The following is a 19,135-nucleotide window of genomic DNA, read 5'->3' on the forward strand; positions in this document are numbered from 1 at the left end:
GAGAGGCTCTTTAGGGTCCCAGCAGGGCAATATAACTGTAGCTATCACCAGTGGCATTCCATTGCCCACAAGGTACTGGCATGTAGTTGGCATATCCTTCTTTCTCTTGCTCCAGGAGGCAGAAGGGCAAGCCAGAATCTTGGCTGATGGAGAAGATGCTCAAACAGGAAGTGGACATTCCAGTCTCCTCTTCTTGAAGTTACCTTGCAAGGGGTCTTCTTAGCTGTTGCTGCTTGGCTTGAGGAGGAATCAGCCACCCTCCTCAAAGGGAGGGAATGTCTGGCCTCTCTGATGAACCTGAGCATTCCACTTCCTTCCATCTCAAACCTCTTGCATTTGTGGTCAATGGTTGTGGTCACAGATGGTGAACAGAGGTTGTTACTGAGCATCAGGTCTAGCCTCTGCAGTATATCATTACTGCAAGAAGTGACATGAATGTTTGGCTTCAATTATGGGCCTTGGTTATGTAATTCTAGAGCAACAGGAAAAAGTCCTCTAAGTATTAGTGCCTGGTAAACAGTTAGTACTCAGTAAATGCTAAAGGAGTTCTTGTTCACGGCTTAACCCAGAGCTCTGTTTAGAAGGTGGGCAGCTGAGCAGAGTGGGTCTGGAGCAGGTTTGCAGAGGATGTACTGTGAAACATCTTCCATTCTCCCAGGACAGAAGTATGGTAGCCTCCATGCTTGGTGTTAGGTAGGGTTCAGCTGAGGGAAGGGCGGAGGTGTGACCTGGAGCTGGGGAGGGTGTGTTCAGGCCATTCTGAGTGAAGAAGCCCAAGGGATCAATTCTCAGCATTCATGGGTGTTGCTAATCCTGCCCCAAACCTGTCTCCTGTTCTTCCTCATCACACAGCTAGACCGCATCTCTGTCTCCCTTGCCGCAATGGTGTGTGGCCATAGGGCTAGGTTGTGGCTAGAAGACTGTGAAGGTATACCCTTTCAGCCTGCTGACGGAGATGAGCAGGCTCTTTCCTTCTTCGAAGGTCTAATGCTCTCAAATCAGGCAAACTTGAAAATGGCAAAGCCAAGAGAAGAGGAGCCTGGATCCTTGGGTCACCTTGTGGAAGGCTGTCCGCCTTTGGGAGCGCCAGTTATATGGGCCCCAAACAGATTTCTAGTGGGTTACCATTGAAGTTGTGGGCTATGCTTATTTTATTATAGAGGCTGGCATCTCCTTAACCAATCCACAAGTTTACCAGTGAGGGGAAAATGAGAGAGCATCTATGGAGTCCAGGGTTTAAGAATTTCTCCAAGTTTTCCACTTTCCTGCCATGCTCTGTAAAATACAGACAATGTTTTGATTCCACTTCACAGAAGGGCTTTCTTTATAAATGCTCTTTGGGGGCCTTCCCTATTAAAACAGGCCCGCTTATAGAAACCGCCACTTAGCATTTTTGGAACTTGTTATCCTATTCAGCAGAGTGCAAGTCAGGAGGGCTCTGCACTCGGACAATTACTGCTCTTGATTAGCAGCAAGAACTGATGAGTTGGCCTTTCCAGTGTGCTAAGCAAACTCAGCCAAGCAGAAAATATCGCTGAAGGGGAACAACAGGAAGTGATTCTCTTGGTTACATTAGCGCTGTGGCGATATTTACACGTTTGTGGATGACGGGGGAAACTCTGCTGCCGCCGTGTGCCCTTCTGGACGACACCATGATCTGGAAAAGCCACATCTCCCTCCCAACCTGAGCTGTGCATGTCCTCTAAGACTACTGCGGCCTCTTGGAAGAGTCCCACACGCAGGGATGGTCAGGCTAAGCTCGGGTCTCTACTTTTCCCCTTCCAACCCCCACCCCTACTTTCTGGCAACTGAGGGACCAGCGTCAGGCCTAGAAATGGAAGGATAGTTTTGGTCACACACTCTCAGACAGCTCAGTGGCAGCCTGGTGGGGTCTGGTTCTCTGTACCGTCTCCAGTACTGACAGAGCCACTGTTCTTTTAAAAACTGTGTGAGTTGGCTTACCTGTAATGCCTGGGAGGCTGAGGCAGGAGGATCATCCTGAGTTTGAGTTCAAGGTCAGCCTGGGCTAGAGTGAAATCCCATTTGAAACCATAAAACAAAACAATAAATATCCCTGTAAATTTGAATTATGCTTTTAATCACAGGCTGAATGTGGTGTACTATGTTCCTCGAAATATTGTACACCTTAATAAAGTTATCTGGGGTCAGAGAACAGACAGCCACTAGATACAGAGGCTAGAAAATGGTGGCACTCATGCCTTTAATCCTAGCATTCCAGAGGCAGAAATCCATCTGTTCAAGAATACAGCCAAGCATGGTGACTCACACCTTTAATCCCAGGGAGTGATGGTAGAAAACAGAAAGATATATAAGACGTGAGGATCAGAAACTAGCAGCATTTGGCTGGTTAGGCTTTTAGGCTTTGAGCAACCATTCAGCTGAGATCCACTTGGATGAGGACTCAGAGGCTCCAGTATGAGGAAACAGGATAATCTGAGGAATTGGCGAGGTGAGGAAGCTGTGGCTTGTTCTGCTTCTCTGATCTTCCAGCATTCACCCCAATACTTGGCTCAGGTTTGATTTTATTAATAGTAACGTTTAAGATTCTTGCTACAACTGAACTTGTACTGATAAGTAGCACATATCCTTTTGTGAATGAGCCATGTGTGTCTTTGACCATTTTTATGTGGAGGAGGGAGACTATCTTTACATATTTTATATGCACTTCACTTTATACTTTATATGCAAAACTTTTGTATATTAAGAGTACTATGTCTTTTCACATTTCTTAGATTTACTTTACTGAGCTATTTGCCTTTGCATTTTGTTAAAAAATTTTTAATCACACATAAAATTTTATCTCTATTATATAATATATATATTATCCAAATACATCACTCTTTTCTCTGGAGACTTTGTATCTATTTTTGAGCTACAAAGTCATGTTGCATGCAGTACCTATAACCCTGCTAGTTTCATGGAAAATTGTAAAGTAACTCCTTATTTAGTCCAATAGAAACTAGATTAAATGTGGGGTGCTAGGAAAGATCTTTCTGGGGACCATATTGGAGAGCTAAGAAGTGGAAGTGGGCGCTGGGGCAGAAGTCTGCAGCACAGACAGTACACAGCATGCTGGCTAGAGACAGTATGAGACATGCCAAGGGCGGCTAGTGTATGATGAGCCAGCCTAGGCTGGACTGGGCTCTGCAAGTCTCGGCAATCTTGGGTGGAGTTGTGGACAGATCCCTAAATTCACATGCTGAAGTCCTACCCCACAGTACAGCAGAAGGTGCTGGTTCTGAGACAGGGTCTTCGAGAAGTGCCTAAAAGGGAAGTGGTCATTAGGGTGGGCCCTAATCCGGGCAGGCTGGTGCCCTTCTGACAGGACACATGGAGGGAAGACAGAGGGATGTCTCTGTCTTCACCAGGGGGATGGCCTCAGAGGGCTCCAGTCCTGAACGCACCTTGCCCTTGGACCTGGAGCCTCCAGAACTGAAAGAAAACAAGTCAGTAAGCCACCCAGTGTGTGGTGCTGAGTTTCTCAGCCTTGAAAACAAACACAGGGAGCTGCTCCATTTTCTAAATGCCCTCAGGGTTGGCCTGATGCAGGGCTTGAACACCTCCTTGAATGCCCATCAGATCCTGGGGAGACCAAGCCAAGAACAGCTATGTTAATTTAAAAAAATTATTTAAAGATCGTGTATAAGGACTCCCTGAAGAAAAAGAATCAGCACACAACAATAAGCAAATCAAAATCAAATACGATCACTTGGGGTGTTAATATCTCTAGCAGTCTAAAACCACAACGACTGTGTCTGGTGTGAGGAGGCTTCCGGGTGCCAACCACCCCACTTCCTGGACTTGGCAGGCGGAGTACATGGCCTGAAGTCAGCTGCGGCAAGCAGGCCTGGAGGTCCTTCTCCCCACATAGCTGTGTGCTGGGTATGCTCGCTTCTCCCACTCTGCAGCCAGCTGAGGAAGGGCTTCAGCCCCTGCCTACACTTGCCACCTTCTTTCACTCTTTGGGAAGTTCTACCTGCTAGGAAATGACATGGGCCCAGGTAGCCATCTCTTTTGGTCTCTATTCAGGTTAGCACTGACACACAGAGCCATGGAGGGCAGGACCAAAGGGTTCAGGGGTAAGCAGTCTGGGTTCTCCACCCAACACACCTTAGCCTGGGAGGCCTCTCCTTTCCGCCTCTCTTAAAACCCCTGTTGAAATCCTGTGTGTTGTTCCAGGCTCAACTCAAAAGGCACCTCTTCCGGGAAGCCTTTCCCTAGTGAACTCTCAAAACTGAGTGGAAATTCCCTTCTGAGGATACACTTTCCTGTCTGCCCAAGTGTAGACGACTCTGGTCATGTGGTGACTAGAATTAAAACATGCACATCACCTGCCCCAGACAGGTTTCTTCTGTCAACTCCCACCTCGTTCTTTTGGCTTTCATGGCTCTCAGGGAACTGGAGCTCAGGCTAGCCTGGCTGGCTAAGCAAGGCCCTGTTTCTGCTCCTTCTCTTCCCCTAGCACCAGGGTTCTCGGCACACACGGTCATGCCTGGCTTTCACGTCAGTTTTGGAGGACCTGAACTCGGGTTCTCATGTTCGTGTGCTTCAGACCTCAGGCCTCCTTCCTCCCCCTCCGTGGTTGTTCCAGGTGGAGAAAGATGCAGGCTGGCTGGCACCTCTGCCCTTGGATTTATCACTCTTCTTTTGCTTTGACGAACCCCCTAACCGAAAGAACTTATTCATGGAAAAGTTTTATTTTGGCTCACCATTTCAGAGGGGTCAGGACATATTTGTTTGGCCCCCATGTGCTTGGGCCGGACATTATGGTGGTGGGAGCATGGGGCAGAACAGGCAAGTCCACATGGTGCTCCAGGATGTGCAGAGAAGGGTGAGAGGGGAAATGGCCAGTCGTAATCTACTGCCAAAGACCCTCCCATTTCCTCCAGCTGGGCTCTAAACTTTCAAAACACCAACTTGTGGGTAACATTTCCAGTTCAATTATAATCGCCCTCCTCTCCTGGGGGCTCTGTCCCTCACCTCCATTCAGCTCTCACGTGGGGCTGCACCTGCCCTGCTATCACAGACACCACTGCCCTGCTTCTGAGACAGACAGCAGGTGCAAGGCTTCCGTCCCCAGGGACGCAGAAGCATGGGCCTTGGTGGCTCCCTCCCTGTGTTATCTACCCCAAACACAAGCGCTTCTCTCTAAAGTTGGTGCTCTAAGTCAGAGGCTTGGGAGGAAGAAGAGCTGGGCTCTTCCATGCTCACCCCCCCCCATCCCTGAGGAATCATCTTCGTCGTCACCATCCATTGCAGAAATGAATGGAGGCCGTGCAGCCGGCTTTATTAAATATGAATGAGTCGCAGTCCACAGCCCCCACATGGTCACTCACCCACTCCATCTCTGGCAATTACTGAGTTGCACACACTGTGCCAAGGGGCACAGTGGTCCCCGCCTGCCCTTGCAGACTGACATAGCCCGGCAGGGGCATGGCTCAGGTCTACAGCTGCCCTTCCCCCTGATGAAAAAAAAGCCACCTCTGGCTCCCATGCAGCCCAGCTGCTCAGTTCGAAAGGCTCAGGGACAGGGTTTGCCTCTCAAGACTGTAGAGCCTGGGCACCAAGCTCAGGTCAGACAGAGATATGCTTTGGAGACTATGGGCAAGGTATTCAGGTGTGAGGGGCTTCTGAACTGTCAGTGCCCAGACACTTCAGGTTCGAGGAGACTCGGCCTGGGCTTGTGTTAAAGGCAAAGGTGCAGGCACACGCCACTCACTCATTTAGCTGTGTTAACTCAGCGTTATGAGTCTGATGTGCATTGTGCGTCGGGTTCTTTACTGTTCTGTTTACTGATGTGATGGGGGCAGAATGGATGTTCAGTCAGTTGTTGAATGAATGAACAAATGGAAGAAATGATGTGGGTAGTCCCGATGATTTCTGAGTTGAAGAAGCTGAGGCTAAAGAGCTTAGTGAAAGTTTCCCAGGCCAATGAGCGACACAGTGAGTGTGTGTGTGTGTGTGTGTGTGTGTGTGTGTGTGTGTGTGTGTGTGTGTGTGTGAGTGTGTGTGTGAGTGTGTGTGAGTGTGTGAGTGTGAGTGTGTGAGTGTGTGTGAGTGTGTGTGAGTGTGTGAGTGTGTGTGTGAGTGTGAGTGTGTGTGAGTGTGTGAGTGTGAGTGTGTGAGTGTGTGTGAGTGTGTGTGAGTGTGTGAGTGTGTGAGTGTGTGAGTGTGTGTGTGAGTGTGTGTGTGAGTGTGAGTGTGTGTGATTGTGTGTGTGTGATTGTGTGTGTGAGTGTGTGAGAGAGTATGATTGTGTGAGTGTGAAAGTGTATGAGTGTGTGAGTATGAATGTGTGTATGTGTGTGTGAGAGTGTGTATGTGAGTATGTGAGTGAGAGTGTGTGTGTGTGTATGTAAGTGTGTGAGTATGAGTGCGTGTATGTGTGTGAGAGAGAGTGAGTGTGAGTATGTGAGTGTGTGAGAGAGTGAGTGTGAGTATGTAAGAGTGTCAGTCGTGTGTGTGTAGCGGGGGTAGGTGGGTATCACGCATTACTGACCTAGCTACCTGGCCTGGGGTCCCCTCAAGTGCAGTCTGCCCTGGCTGTTGTACACTCTGGGTGTCTGAATTTGCTTCCCAGCCCAGTTTAACCAAGGGCCGTCAAGGTGGTCACTACTCCAGGTGACTTAGTCACGTTTGTTCCAGATCATGGATGGATTAGTAAGAACAAATACGATCAGATCCTTTTTCTGAACTTAAAAAATTACTTTTATTTTAGGAACCAATAAAATTATGGCAAATATTTACAAATAATTATCTCACATAAAGGTTACATAAAATCAGTTCTTCACAAGGAACAGTCACTCATGAAAAGACAGATATTGAAACTACGAACCTTATTGCATGTTTCTCCAGCTAATTTAGAATAAAAGTGTTGCAGTCAACCATTTAACTTAAAATAAGACCACAAATCCCAGGTTTGACGAGAAAAAAAGTTAAATTAAAAAATTAAACCATCCCAGTGTCCCCCCAAGCCCCACCCAAGGCCCCACCCTTCCCCCAACAAAAGAAAAATATGTCCAACATCTTTGGCAAATTGGCACTGCTGTAATTACATTCAAATATTATCACACACAAAAGCAACACACATCACTAAGAAAAAAAAACCACCAATATTTCAAGTCAGTTCTACTAGAAAAAAAGAATATAAAACATACACACTTTTAAGAAGCTTTTTGTTTCTCAATCTGTTGGAGACAGGTCATCTCCCACTTTCAAAGGCAATTCAATTGTGTGGTTTTATTTATTTTTTTGTTGTTTTTTTGTATATATTTTTTTAACAAGCGTCTATGCAGGCATCACAAACTTTGGCGGATACAGTAGATATGCATTTCTTTGATGCTGGGCCAGTCCTTAGGACAGTGTTAACCATCTAAAAGAATGAGAAGCAAAACCACGAGTTCCATCAGAATGTCATTGGCATTCCTACAAATACTCAATGTCTGCAGGCCACTAGAGGATGACAAACCAGGGCAGCATTGTTCAGCAGGAGCCAGGGCCACAAAATTCTACCCCCTTCCCACTGTGAGGGGGACCCTGTAACCAGGCAGAGAAGAGGCATGTTGGAAACAGCAGGTCCTCACTGCCCACTACCCACCCCATGCTGGTGGCTGGGGCCTTGGGATCAACTCTGTCCCTTTCTGAGCCTCAGGATAGGCTGCTGCTGGGTCTGCTCACCTGTGACCAAAGGCAAGGAAAGCCAGCAAGAACTGGGACCGGGAGACACAGTAGTTCTTCTGAGTTCTGTGTCCTAGTACTAGAGAGAGAGTGTGTATGTATGTGGGTGGGTGATAGAGGTATGAGAGTGTGTGTGTGTGTGTGTGTGACTGTATATGTGGTGAGACTGTGTGTGTGTGTGTGTGTGTGTGTGTGCGCACGCGCATGCGCATGTGTGTGAACTCCCTTGTCCATGCACTTTTGCACACAGCATGGAGAGGAAGGCCTGACTATAAGGTTCTGAGTTTTGCAGGATGTTTAAAATAGACAGGATTTATTTTCTTTTTAACCTCATAGCAACTAATTGGCTATTGATTGGTTGGAATTTTCAACTCTCCATTTCCTCAAATATAATAAAATCATTTCATTAAAATGTACTCTTGCTTGGAAACGAGGGGGTCATTAAATGGTTTCCTTTCTGTCCTACTCTAAGTGAAATGTACCATTTGTAAATCAAAAGCCCATCGTCATATGTTCTCAATGGTGCTTTTGGAGAAGACCAGGGTTGCACCTCTGAATGGTGGTTTGGGGGATTCTACCCCCATGTGCAACTTAGCAGGTTAGTGAACCAGGTCAAGTGAGACTACAGATTGGTCTCCTGAGCCAGGTCTTGGAGTCAGTGGGGAGCACAGAACCGCCTGTCCCTCGTTTTTTATTTGTTTTCTTTCTGCCCTCTCTGCTCCATGCTCAAAGCTGTCCAGGCTGAGCCTGATCCCACTGAGAGGTCACCAACACGCCATGCTATTCCCACAGTGAGGACAGAAACAGCAACTTGGTGCTGCTCAGGAGACTAAGGTGTGGTCAGAAGAATCCAGAGGTACTAAAGGGTGGCTGTGTTCAACCTCATCTCATCTGGAGATGAACTCAGAGGAACTTCTGGATTAAAACCCAGGAATGGCAGTGATCAGGTTTGAGTTCCCTGTTGGTCCTGGGAGTGTCGAGGAACTGGGTCTCAGTACTGAGGAATTCCCAAAGACAGATAGATGGGTGCCTGTTGCTCCCAGCATGCAGCTGTCTCTACAGAAGCTGCATCTACATCCTAACAGCACCTGTCTGTGCAAGGGACTCACTATGTGTTCTGCAGCTGGCCCTTGGGGACCTGGCTGCCACTGGAGGAACAGCCTTAGTTGACAGCAGGCAAGTGTGGATCAACTCTGGGGCTCCCTCATGAATATGCAAAAAAGAATCTTGAGGTCCAGGACAACAGGGCCGAGGGGCTGAAGCAGCCACCGGGAGGTAGGGCAGACTCAAGGCGAGATGTCATGGCCTGACTGTCCACATCTCCAGTCATGGATTTTGTTTCCTTTTAAGAAATGCACATGCCTTGGACCTCTGGGAGGCAAAGCATTAAAGGAATAAATTTACCCAGGTGCACCACTGTGTGCCTGGAAACCATCACAGGTAGACTCCAGATGGGCGACAAGGCCAGGGCCATCATGGAGCTGGTCTAACTCAGAGACTTACAGGGTCAACCTGCTCTAGCCTGGCTTGGCCTGTGCAGAGGTCTCCTGGGGGACCGCGTTTCTGTCGCCACTTGTTCCTAGTATTTGTTTGGGAGTGCTCGGTTTGTTTTTAAGATTTGCTCCCCATGGCTTGGAGTTAAATTCTAGCTGAAATGTCACCCACGAGGGGGTGGATGGAGCTAAGTCTGCCAAAGGCAGAGCCGCCACTCCGAAGCCTGACTCCTCATAAAGGGATTTCACCCCTCAATGCCCTGTGGCCACATCTGGGGCTCTATATAGAAAACCGCCAGCTCCCCTCAGACCCACCACATGCGTCTTTTACCCCACCACCACTTCCCAAGTTCAAACTGTTTGCACATCTCTCATCCCCCTCTTGTCTTCTCCAAGTGTTCATGGAAGAGTGAGGCGAGAACAGAAGGGCTTTTGACAAGACTGTGGCTCACAAGTCCGTGGCTGATGGGCTCCATTCAGCCCATAGGCACCTTTTCCTTTGTCTAACAGGGTGTTTTTAAAGTTTTCACTACTGAGATGCCAATCCATGGGCCAATCATGCTCTAGACATCTGGAGATGCACTGTCCCCTGCTGCTTTGTACCCTGCCCAGAGGGTGGGTTTGAACCACCTGGCTGGCCTCAGATATTGCAATCTGGATAGCCCAGGCATCCCTGCACACTGTCACAGTTTGTTCCAAAGTAGAAAGGGCAGAGAAAGGAGAAAGGAGATGGCTCATGGAACTGTTGCCTTATGCTCTGAGAGCCAGAACCTGTTCATATCTAGGCCCTGCCAGGGACTGTGGCATGGGCTTGGACACACTGTCCTGGGAGCCTCAGGGTACATCAGGGAAAGGCTCCATGTGAACACTTAGAAGTGCTCCTGTGAATTTAGGTAAAGACTGAAAGTGTCAGTGTTAATGGAACCAGCAAGACCACCAGTCCCCAGCCCCTTCCTGTTACTGGACCAACTTTTGGGCTCTGTTCTTCTTTCCTTCTTATAGGTCTGAGGAATTCTGGAGTACTAAGGGGTGGGAGCCTTCAAGTCATACACTTCATGATGGGAGCTCAACTCTGTGTGCAAAGAATGTGGCTGAGGATTCTCTTCATCCTTGTCTTCACAGGGAGCCTTGGATGTCAGGATTTTTGCCCATGGAATAGTGGAGCATTACAAAGCAGTGTCAGCTATGAAGGCACAATCTCTAAGCAGGTGCCTTAGCAAAGGTGGGCTTGTTATAAAATCATCACAAGTTCTCAGGCTGGAGCTGGACAAATGGTGTGAAAATATCTCTTTTCACCAAGTTCAAACAGGACTGAAGGCCTGGAGGAATAGCCAGGCCTTCTGCCATGGTGCTGGGGAACTCCATTTTGAATTCTCTGGCATGTGCATTTGCAGTGTGCGAGTGCTAGCTGGAGAGAGCATGTGTGCAAATGTGAGAACACTCACGTGCGTCTGCATCTCAAAAGCCGGCGAGAGCAGTGTGTGCATGAGCAGCCATGTGCCTTCCGCCATTGTGCTTCTCCCTGGCACCCCAGGAGCCACGGGCTGTCTCATAAATACAGACTCCAATCTGAGGTCCAGCAGCACCTCAGGGGAGAGAGGAAAGACGCACAGATGGAACTCCTTACATGGGCATGATCAGGTGGCAGGGGATGGGGAGCCACTGCAGGGCTTGGTGGGCTTTGTGAGGAAGGAAGGAAGGAAGGAAGGAAGGAAGGAAGGAAGGAAGGAAGGAAGGAAGGAAGGAAGGAAGGAAGGAGTACACATGGAAGGCTGGTACAGGGAGGCTGCCCTCTTGCAGCTTGGAACTGTGAGGAGCACAGGGTGAACACCACTCTAAGAGACCAGTGGCAGGGGACAGAGGAGGGATGAGGATGGAACCTTCTCCTACCTTAGCTGACAAGTGGAGACTGAATGCAGGTCACTCAGCTCCTGGAGGTGAGCAGGGGCCCCGGCTACCTTCCTTTGCTAGCAAGTTCCCCAAGCACTGAGCCTGCTTTGAGCTCATGGGCCTTGCCTCCGGCCCAGTGACAGGAATCCTTGGCAGTTGTACCTGATCTGGAGTACCAGGACAAATGGTGCCTCTTACCATCTTCATGGTCACCTTCTTTTCCAGGTACAAGAGATGGCTAGATGGAAGTGACAGTGACAACCATGTACTAAAGGGGCCCAAGTCCCAGCCCTACCTCTCCCAGTCAATGGGGACTCCACTTAACTGAGCCTCAGTTTCTTCTTTTGTCCCACTGCCCTGTGGGAGGTATTGAGGCACAGAACACTTGTGTGTGTGGGGGGGGGTCTGTTTGGTCTCCCCATCTGGTTCTGGTTCCCTAAACTGGGCCTCAGTTTCCTCTCAGAACTAAGCCAGGTCTTTTTGAAGGCTTTTCGGTTCTCATTCTTGTTTTACACTTGATTGGAACATTAGCAAGATCCCATACGCTTGCTCAAAAGTGAGGGCCTGACCGAGGGACACTGTCCCTGCCTCTGCTCCCTAGGAAGAAGGGAGGAAGGGGGAGAAGGAAAACTAGTGAGGTAAGCCAGCTGTCAGCCCAGCAGAGGCTCAGAGAGGTAAAGGGTCTGAGGTCTCACAAGACAGCAGACCCTGGGGATGCTGTCATGTGAAGTGGTCGTTTGCCGACATTGTCATGTTGCCTCAGTTTAGACAGGGGCTCTCTGCTATTCTGAGTTGGCAGAACAGACTGTGCAGAGAATAGAGGTTTCAGATGAATAAATTGTGTCCCCAGGCACCCCAGACTCAATCCCACCCTCAAGTCGCCCACCGGTTCCTCAGTGTTTGCTCTGTCCCTCCCTAGCCCTTCCTGTCTCCCACGGACGCCTCTGCCTTGCCCACCGTGAGTTCCATCTCGACACCTTGCATGAACAAGTTGGCCTGCAGGTGTAGGTCAGGCACCTGCCACCATTGCCAGCACCTCCATGCCCAGCCACACCCTGTGCTTCCCCAAGGGTGGCAGTACTGCTTGACAGAAGCTCGGGTCCTGGCTGAAGCCTGCAGGGTGTGCTGGTCCTCAGTGCAGGCATCAGTCCTTTCTGCCAGCCACTGTCTCTGTGGCTGGGACAGACTCACCCAGAATCCAGTTGTTGGGGTCCCAAAGGACGGTTGCAAAGTGCCCATGGCTGATGTCCAAAGAGGTCTGAGCTTCGGCATGCCTCGGCAAACATAATCAGTTTGGTGGTTCCAGGGCCCAGGAGGACCCTCGGACCCTGGCCTGGGTCCATGATCTTTTGATCCAGAAAGCTATTCAGAGTCACAAGGCCACCAGCACTTGGATGACCTCTTACTTTAGGACATCAGCTGTCCCAGTTCTCTTGGAGTCCCTTGACTAAGAAAAGGACCCTCAACACTACAGTGGCTCCGTGGAAATGGAGGCAAGAGGCCAGGGGGTCTCCCCAAAGTGTATTCCTCTTGGGGGGAACCTCAGAGGAAGCTTGTGCCATGACCACCAGTGAGCCTTGTAGATATTAGAGAAGTGAACTAGAGGCTGGACAGCCTCAAGGTGGCCACTATCAGTTTCAAAGACAGCTTTGAGATACCTGCCAGGGCACCAGGGCAGGGGGCGGGGGTGTTTTGTGCAGAGGTGGAAGATAGCCTGTGGTGCATTGTGGGTAAACTGCTCTGTCAGCCCTTCACGGCCACAGAGAAGAAGAAGGTATTTACATGGGTGCTGGGAAGCAACAAAAGCCAGCTCTCCTTTGCAGGCCTGCCGTGGCTGAAACCCACAGATGGTCAGACAGTCAGGAGGACTGGTAGGCTGGGCTTGGCTGCAATGGTCTTCAGAACAGCAAAGACCCTGTCACCACTGGGAAAAGCTTGTCAATTGACTCTTGAAATGGATAAGAATCCGCAAGTCCAACAGCCCTACCTGGATCCTAGGCAGGGAAAAATGGAGGAGGATGCTTCAAGTGTGTGTGGGATGGGGTGGGAGGCGGAATGGTTGGGCCCCTCTGTCTGTCTGGGGGATTAGGAAGCTGTCTACTTCGATGATACGCATTGAAGAATTGGTGCCCGCATGGCTCTGAGGGTCAGTGGCGGTCATAGGCGGTGGCTGCAGCAGGTGGGGCCGCTCCTCGGGCTGCGGCGCTGTAATAGTATGGGGAGCCTGGAAGAGACAAGAGGGCACCGAGGTGAAATTGGGGGGTCTCCTGTCCACCAGTCTCCCCTCATCCAGTTAGGGCCACTGTCCACTCCCCCTAAGATCTTTGTCCTGATCTTTTTCCTGAACTGCCAGTCAGATCAGTGCCATCCAGAGCTGCATGCAGACTGAAGGCCCTGGTTTCCATCCCGGCTGCTGCACATGGTCTCCCCTTCCTTTTGTGTGGCTTCTGGTGCTTCCATGTCATTGGGAAGAACTGGGTAGCTGTCCCTATAGACCACAAAGCCTAAAATAGTTAGTGTCTGGTCGTGTGTAAAAATGTCCTTGAGGCCTTACCTACAAGGATAAAAGTGTTCAGGTGTTTGTCTGATTGACAAGCCTTGGCCAACCTCTCTGGACTCATTGGCCATTCTGCCCATAATTCCCTGCCACGCTCCGTACCATACCCAAAGTGTGTGCCTGTCATCTACATGGGTCATCTCATTCAAATGTAGGGGGCAGGGCCAGTGGCCCCATTTTATCAGACTCGGGACTTATCCTCTTTCTTGCCTAGGCTTCCTCCAAGTCCTAGGACCCTGCCTTTCTCCTCTGGGGAGACTCTCCCATGAGCTCACTTTCCTTCACAGGTTGAGCCACGTGGTGTGACCACCTCACTCCTTGTGTGTTTCCCCTATCTTAGGGCAGAGAATCCTAAATAGTGAAGGCCTGGGCTCTGGCCTTCGTGGCATTTGCCCCCAGTTTCCAGCTCTGCTCAGTGAGGACTCTGGTAGGAAGGAACAATGGCCCTGAGTGAACAAGCCGTAGTGGGGACCCCCTTGGCCATCCTGCTCAGCCATCCACTGGCTCACTCACTTCCTCACCTCATTGGCTAAAGGGATGAGCAATAGTGGGCAGCCACCAATTCAACATGGCTGGATGCTCAGGGTTTGGGGGAATCTGACCCGGGCATGTTAGCTCACACGTATAAGCCAGGGTTTGGGAGCCTGAGGCAAGAAAATTGCCAAGAGTTGAGGACCAGCCCACATACTGAGACCTTGTCTTGGGAAAAAAAATTATAAAGGAGTTTATGCCCTGGGACTCGGGGTTTCAGACAAGTTCTTGTGACCACTGACAGAAAGTGGGATTGGTTTGGGCTCAGGCGTGGACATGGATGTGGAGCAGTGGTGGCAGTGTGTGTGGGGTAAGGCCCCTCCCTTCCTGTGACCTCAGGACAGGGTGGTCCCTGGTTCCTCTCACGCCTCTAGACTGTTTCCTGCTTTTTGGACATGTTCTCTAAGGAGTCCTATCTATACTAAAACTCTTCCCAGAGATTTGGGGAGCTGGGGACCCAGGGGCCTGGCTGGATTCCCAGACCACAGAGGCCAGAGCTTCAAATCGTTCGTAGTGAGGATGTTCAGCAAAATGAAAACCCACTCAGGTCACAAAGCCCCTCAGTACTGGATCCCGGCCGTGAACCCAGGATGTGTGTCCCTGGCAAGGGGTTCATTCACCACAGTACAGTTCAAGGTCAATACCAGAGGGACGGGCTTATTGCGGCAGACAGAAGTTGGGGCTCTATCAGCCCGTCTTGTGGGGTGGGCTTAAAGAGCTGAATTCCTAGAGGAATGGGCTTGGATTTGTTCTGAAGTCTCACTCAAATCCAAACCAACCCTGACTGCTTTCCCAGACACTCGAACTGGGGGCGGAACTGTGGGGTTTTCTTCACAGGCCCAAACGCGTTTCAGTAAAAGGCCTTGACCAGGTGGATTTGCTCCCCTGAGCCTCAGTTGTTTTCATTAGGGGCTGCCCTCACAAAGGGTCCACAAGGGGCAGGAGGAAGAGGAAATGGCTCTCTAGAAGCCCTGTGGTGAGGTTTCCAACTTCCTCCCACAGCTCCGTTCACCCCGCAGAGCTTAGCCAGCCTGGGTGGCAGCCTTGGCTGAGGGTTTGATTTACCACAGACAATGAAAACATCACCTCACAAAGCACTCTGTTTTCTCGGTGCCCATTAGACCTCCACTAGAATAAACTTATCCCTTCCTCCTGTCATTTTTCCTCTCTAATTCACATTATCATCAATTTACCTCAGGACACAGTCATTCCAGGCTGGCTCAGGCCTGGTCCCCTCCCTAATCCCTTTACAGCGGCCTCAGGCCGCCTTATTCTAATCCTAATGGACCATGGCCTGCTTTTCTGCTGCCAGCTCTGCTTGCCTATGCTGCCCCCTCACCAGCTTGGGGGATCCCACAGGATGGGGGAACCCACAGGATGAGGTGCTGAGGGGGGCCTCTCAGTTCTCACTCTGACTGTGTTGGTAAAGGAGGCTTCAGACCAGGTCAGCTGGGGTACCTGAGGGGCCAGTGCAAGGCTGTGTCTGTGGGAAGAGTGAGCTGTGATGTGTGTCTTCACCTGAGCCTGAGGAAACACAGGACAGGTCACCACAATCCTGGCCTCCTTTACCCCAAACCAGAGAAATCATCAGACTGGGCTTTCTAGGCTGAACCATGGGATTTGTTTGGCCACACTGTTGAAAAATCTGTGGCAGGGCCTGTATGATGGGGGAGCAGACTGGAGCTATTTGCAGGGCTTGTGGTCAGGTGAGTCACGTGTCTTCATCTACATGCAAGCAGGGTCCCTGTGGATCCAGAGCACCATGCCTCAGGAGCTTCACCTTCAGGGCCTGAGTGAGAGGCTACCACGGTAACCATCCTCATTTTATCCCTGAGCCAACTGCGGCCCAGGTTATGGACTCGAGCCATGTCTCATGTTTGTAGGCCCCACATGATTTATACACCTCTTGTGTTGGCACTTTACCTGTGGCACAGGCCTGCCTCTGCCTCATCCTCCCAGCTTCCCTTGCGACTGAGGTTCAGGCGTTTTACCTGAGGTCTGCCTACTAGACTCTCTTGTGCTGGACATTGATGGAGAAGAAAGCCACTTAAGGAAGTGGGCTGGGGGACTCCATTCACTAGGAACAGGTGCCAAAGGCCTCCATGTCTGAATGGTGGCAGGGAACAGCTTCCCATGCCATCGAGCCCCTAGGGGAAGCTGTATCATGGTGTAATTGGTGGGTGCCAGCTGGTAGCAATGGGGGTGCTTACAGCAGAGCAGCCCTGCCATGCAACTGGGTATGTTCCTGGCCCTTGTCCCGTGCCCATCTATTGAGTCTGTCTGGAGGTTCTGGGAATCTCTGATGTTCTTTACTAAATATGTTTCTGCTTAAATTAGCTAGACTGGATTCTGTTGTTTGCAATTATAAGTCATTAACCTGGCTCTCAAAACCAGCCTGCCGTCCTCATCACACACAAGGCTTGAGTGTTGAGGGCCCTCACCTGTTTCTACTGGGGCCTGAGGCCTCCTTCCAGCTGGAGCTATTCAGCCTGACTTAGTGAGGGAGCTTGAGAGACTCCAACCACACACTGCCCAGGGATGCAGGCTCTGGAGCCAAGGTGATACCTCGTCTGTCACCTGCCTGTAGGTGAATGAGTCCCTTTCTGAGCCTCACTTCTCTGTATCTCAGAGATATCAGAATGGTTCCCACGGGGCTTTTGAAAGCATAAAATGAGACGGCCCATGTGAAGCATTTCCCATATGCCTAGATAGATTGTAGATAATCAGAGTTCTGATTCTGCTTCCTCCCATTTCTCTAGTCCTCCCGAAAATCCTAGCACAGATACACCTGCTCGAGGCTCCCTCACCCCCAGCCTGTGAGATCACCGGACAAAGTCTGGCATTATGGGCTGTGAACTGGCTTTTATTTAGACTTGAGCAGAAAAGTCTCAGGTCCCCACCCTCACCCCTGTGGACATGTTACGGACCTGCCATCTCTTCCCAACTTCTCAGCCTGGTTCAAAGTCCCTCATTCTTGCGTATCCCACAACCACCCCAACTCCAATACCACCCCTGGGCAGTTTCATCCCCACTGCTCTGCCTCTTAAGTCCCCAGAAGCGAGTGTCACTGCTAATCTCTGGGATGTCTTGTGAAAATCACAACACGGTGACTCCTCTGGACAGCCAGGGCTTTGTGCCACCATGGGCTGGATTCCTGCCCTTCTTGTGTTCCCTAGGCTGTGAAGTCAGGCCTGGGTCAGTGTGGCCTTAGAAAGCCATTCCCACAGGCCCCAGAACTCCTGTGAGACACATTCCCTATGAGCCTCCTTGTAGAACTGGGACCGGGGAGTCTTTTGTAAGGCAGGCTGGAACTCTCGCTCACATGGAGCATCAATGGCCAGTGCCCCTCTTTTGTCCACAGTTGTGCATGACACACCAGAATGCTTGGAGTAGGCCAAGGCCCCAAGAGCATATCCCACACCCAGTTCTGGTGGTACTGAGGAATGTGGCATCCGTACCACACTCTGTCTTAACCAAACCAGACCGGGGAAGGAATCAAGGCTGAGACTTTACAGGCCTACAGGGTGGCAATAATTAAGGATCCAGGGCTCTCGCTGGAGGAGGTCTTGCTAATGTGGACAGATAGGCCAGAGCAGTCTCGAAAGCTCCTCCAAGTACAGCATGTTTAGCTGACTGTAGGGGTGAGAGCAGTATTGTAACCTGCAAACTGATTGGCTGGTTCTATCTGCTGAGGTGTGACATCTGCATCCAGGACCTCTGTTTCAAGTTACTTCCACTTTGATGGATACTCATCTGCTGGTTTCAGGTAGGTTTAGGTTAACACAACAAATGGCTCTTCTTGAACCTTGGAGGACAAAGTTAGTTCTGCTTGGGGTGTAAGTGTGTGTGTGTGTGTCTGTGTCTGTGTGTCTGTGTACAAATATATGATGATATTCACAGGCAGACTGTTCCAGCCATGGACATTCTGCCAGTTTGAGTCTTGGATAAAGGTTAGGCACCGGCTGAGCCCTACACAGCATGCCTTGGCCAGCCACAGGGCAGCTGGTTCCCAATAGAGCTGGCACCTGTTGTGGCCATAGCAGACATCATTAATCAATCACTGGGCCTCAGAGCCTTCAGCAAGACAGTGTTCCAGGCAGCCAGCACCAATCAATCCAAGTTTGTATTTCCAGCGCCTTTTATTTGGGGAATTTGCACTATGTTTAACAGTTCTTAAGAAATACTAGTTACTTATGGGCAAGCACTTTCCTACTTTCTTTTCTTTCTCACATTCCCGCTCTCTGAGCTGCAGTGGCATTAACTGCCCTAACAACACCATAACAGCCCCTAGATTCCACATTCACGGGGCAAAATACCCCTCTCACCCCAGCTGACCAGACCTTGAGAGGGACCTGGCCCAGTGAGGAAGCCGAGTAAGGCATCCACCGACCCAGGGACCCCTAGGACAGTACTCACCAAGCAGTCCTGGGTTGGGGAACCTCCATGAATCATTGTAGGAGGAATACTGAGGATGACTGTAGGGACTCCCAGAAAATTCACTCCCTGCAGGAGTTGGGGAGAGAGACAAACAGGAGACAAATGTTAAATGGGGCTCAGTAAGGCTGTGGGTTCAAGCCAGCTGAAAGACTGAGTATCGAAGGCACTTGTCTCCTCCATGAGCTTCAGGTACCTTTGGTGACCAATTGTAGCACACCGGGGCTATATCCTCATGCAGTGAGCTGTCTACTCCACCCTGGAGCACTTTGTATCAATGGGAAGAGAAGTCACAGAGTCATCATGTGCAGTGTGTGTGTGTGTGTGTGTGTGTGTGTGTGTGTGTGTGTGTGTCTCACTTGGTACACCTGCCTAAGTTCACTCCTAGCCTGCTGGGCTATTGACACTGGCTGAGACCCCTAAGGACCCCAGTGTAGGTTGGTCCCATTCCCTATGGCCTCAGCTCTAGGGTGGCCCCTCTGTGCTGTGAGTCCAGAGTGACTGTGCCAAGGGCAGCTGGCTGGACAGGGAC

General features: G+C 50.3%; 1 protein-coding gene across 2 annotated transcripts in view; it reads right to left on the minus strand.

Moving 5' to 3' along the window:
• Positions 1-13,218: 13,218 nt before the first annotated feature.
• Pax5 (paired box 5) overlaps positions 13,219-19,135 on the minus strand; it is a 165,245-nt gene continuing 159,328 nt past the window's right edge. For both annotated transcript variants that reach the window (XM_036179224.1, XM_036179225.1), the window contains exons 9-10: positions 18,586-18,672; positions 13,219-13,305 (exon numbers count right to left, since the gene is read on the minus strand). In XM_036179224.1, the coding sequence (XP_036035117.1) occupies positions 13,229-13,305; positions 18,586-18,672 (164 nt within the window). In that variant the 3' untranslated portion in view covers positions 13,219-13,228. The remainder of the gene's footprint in view (positions 13,306-18,585; positions 18,673-19,135) is intronic.

Source organism: Onychomys torridus, chromosome 2 (assembly GCF_903995425.1).
Source record: "Onychomys torridus chromosome 2, mOncTor1.1, whole genome shotgun sequence".
Lineage (NCBI taxonomy): Eukaryota > Metazoa > Chordata > Mammalia > Rodentia > Cricetidae > Onychomys > Onychomys torridus.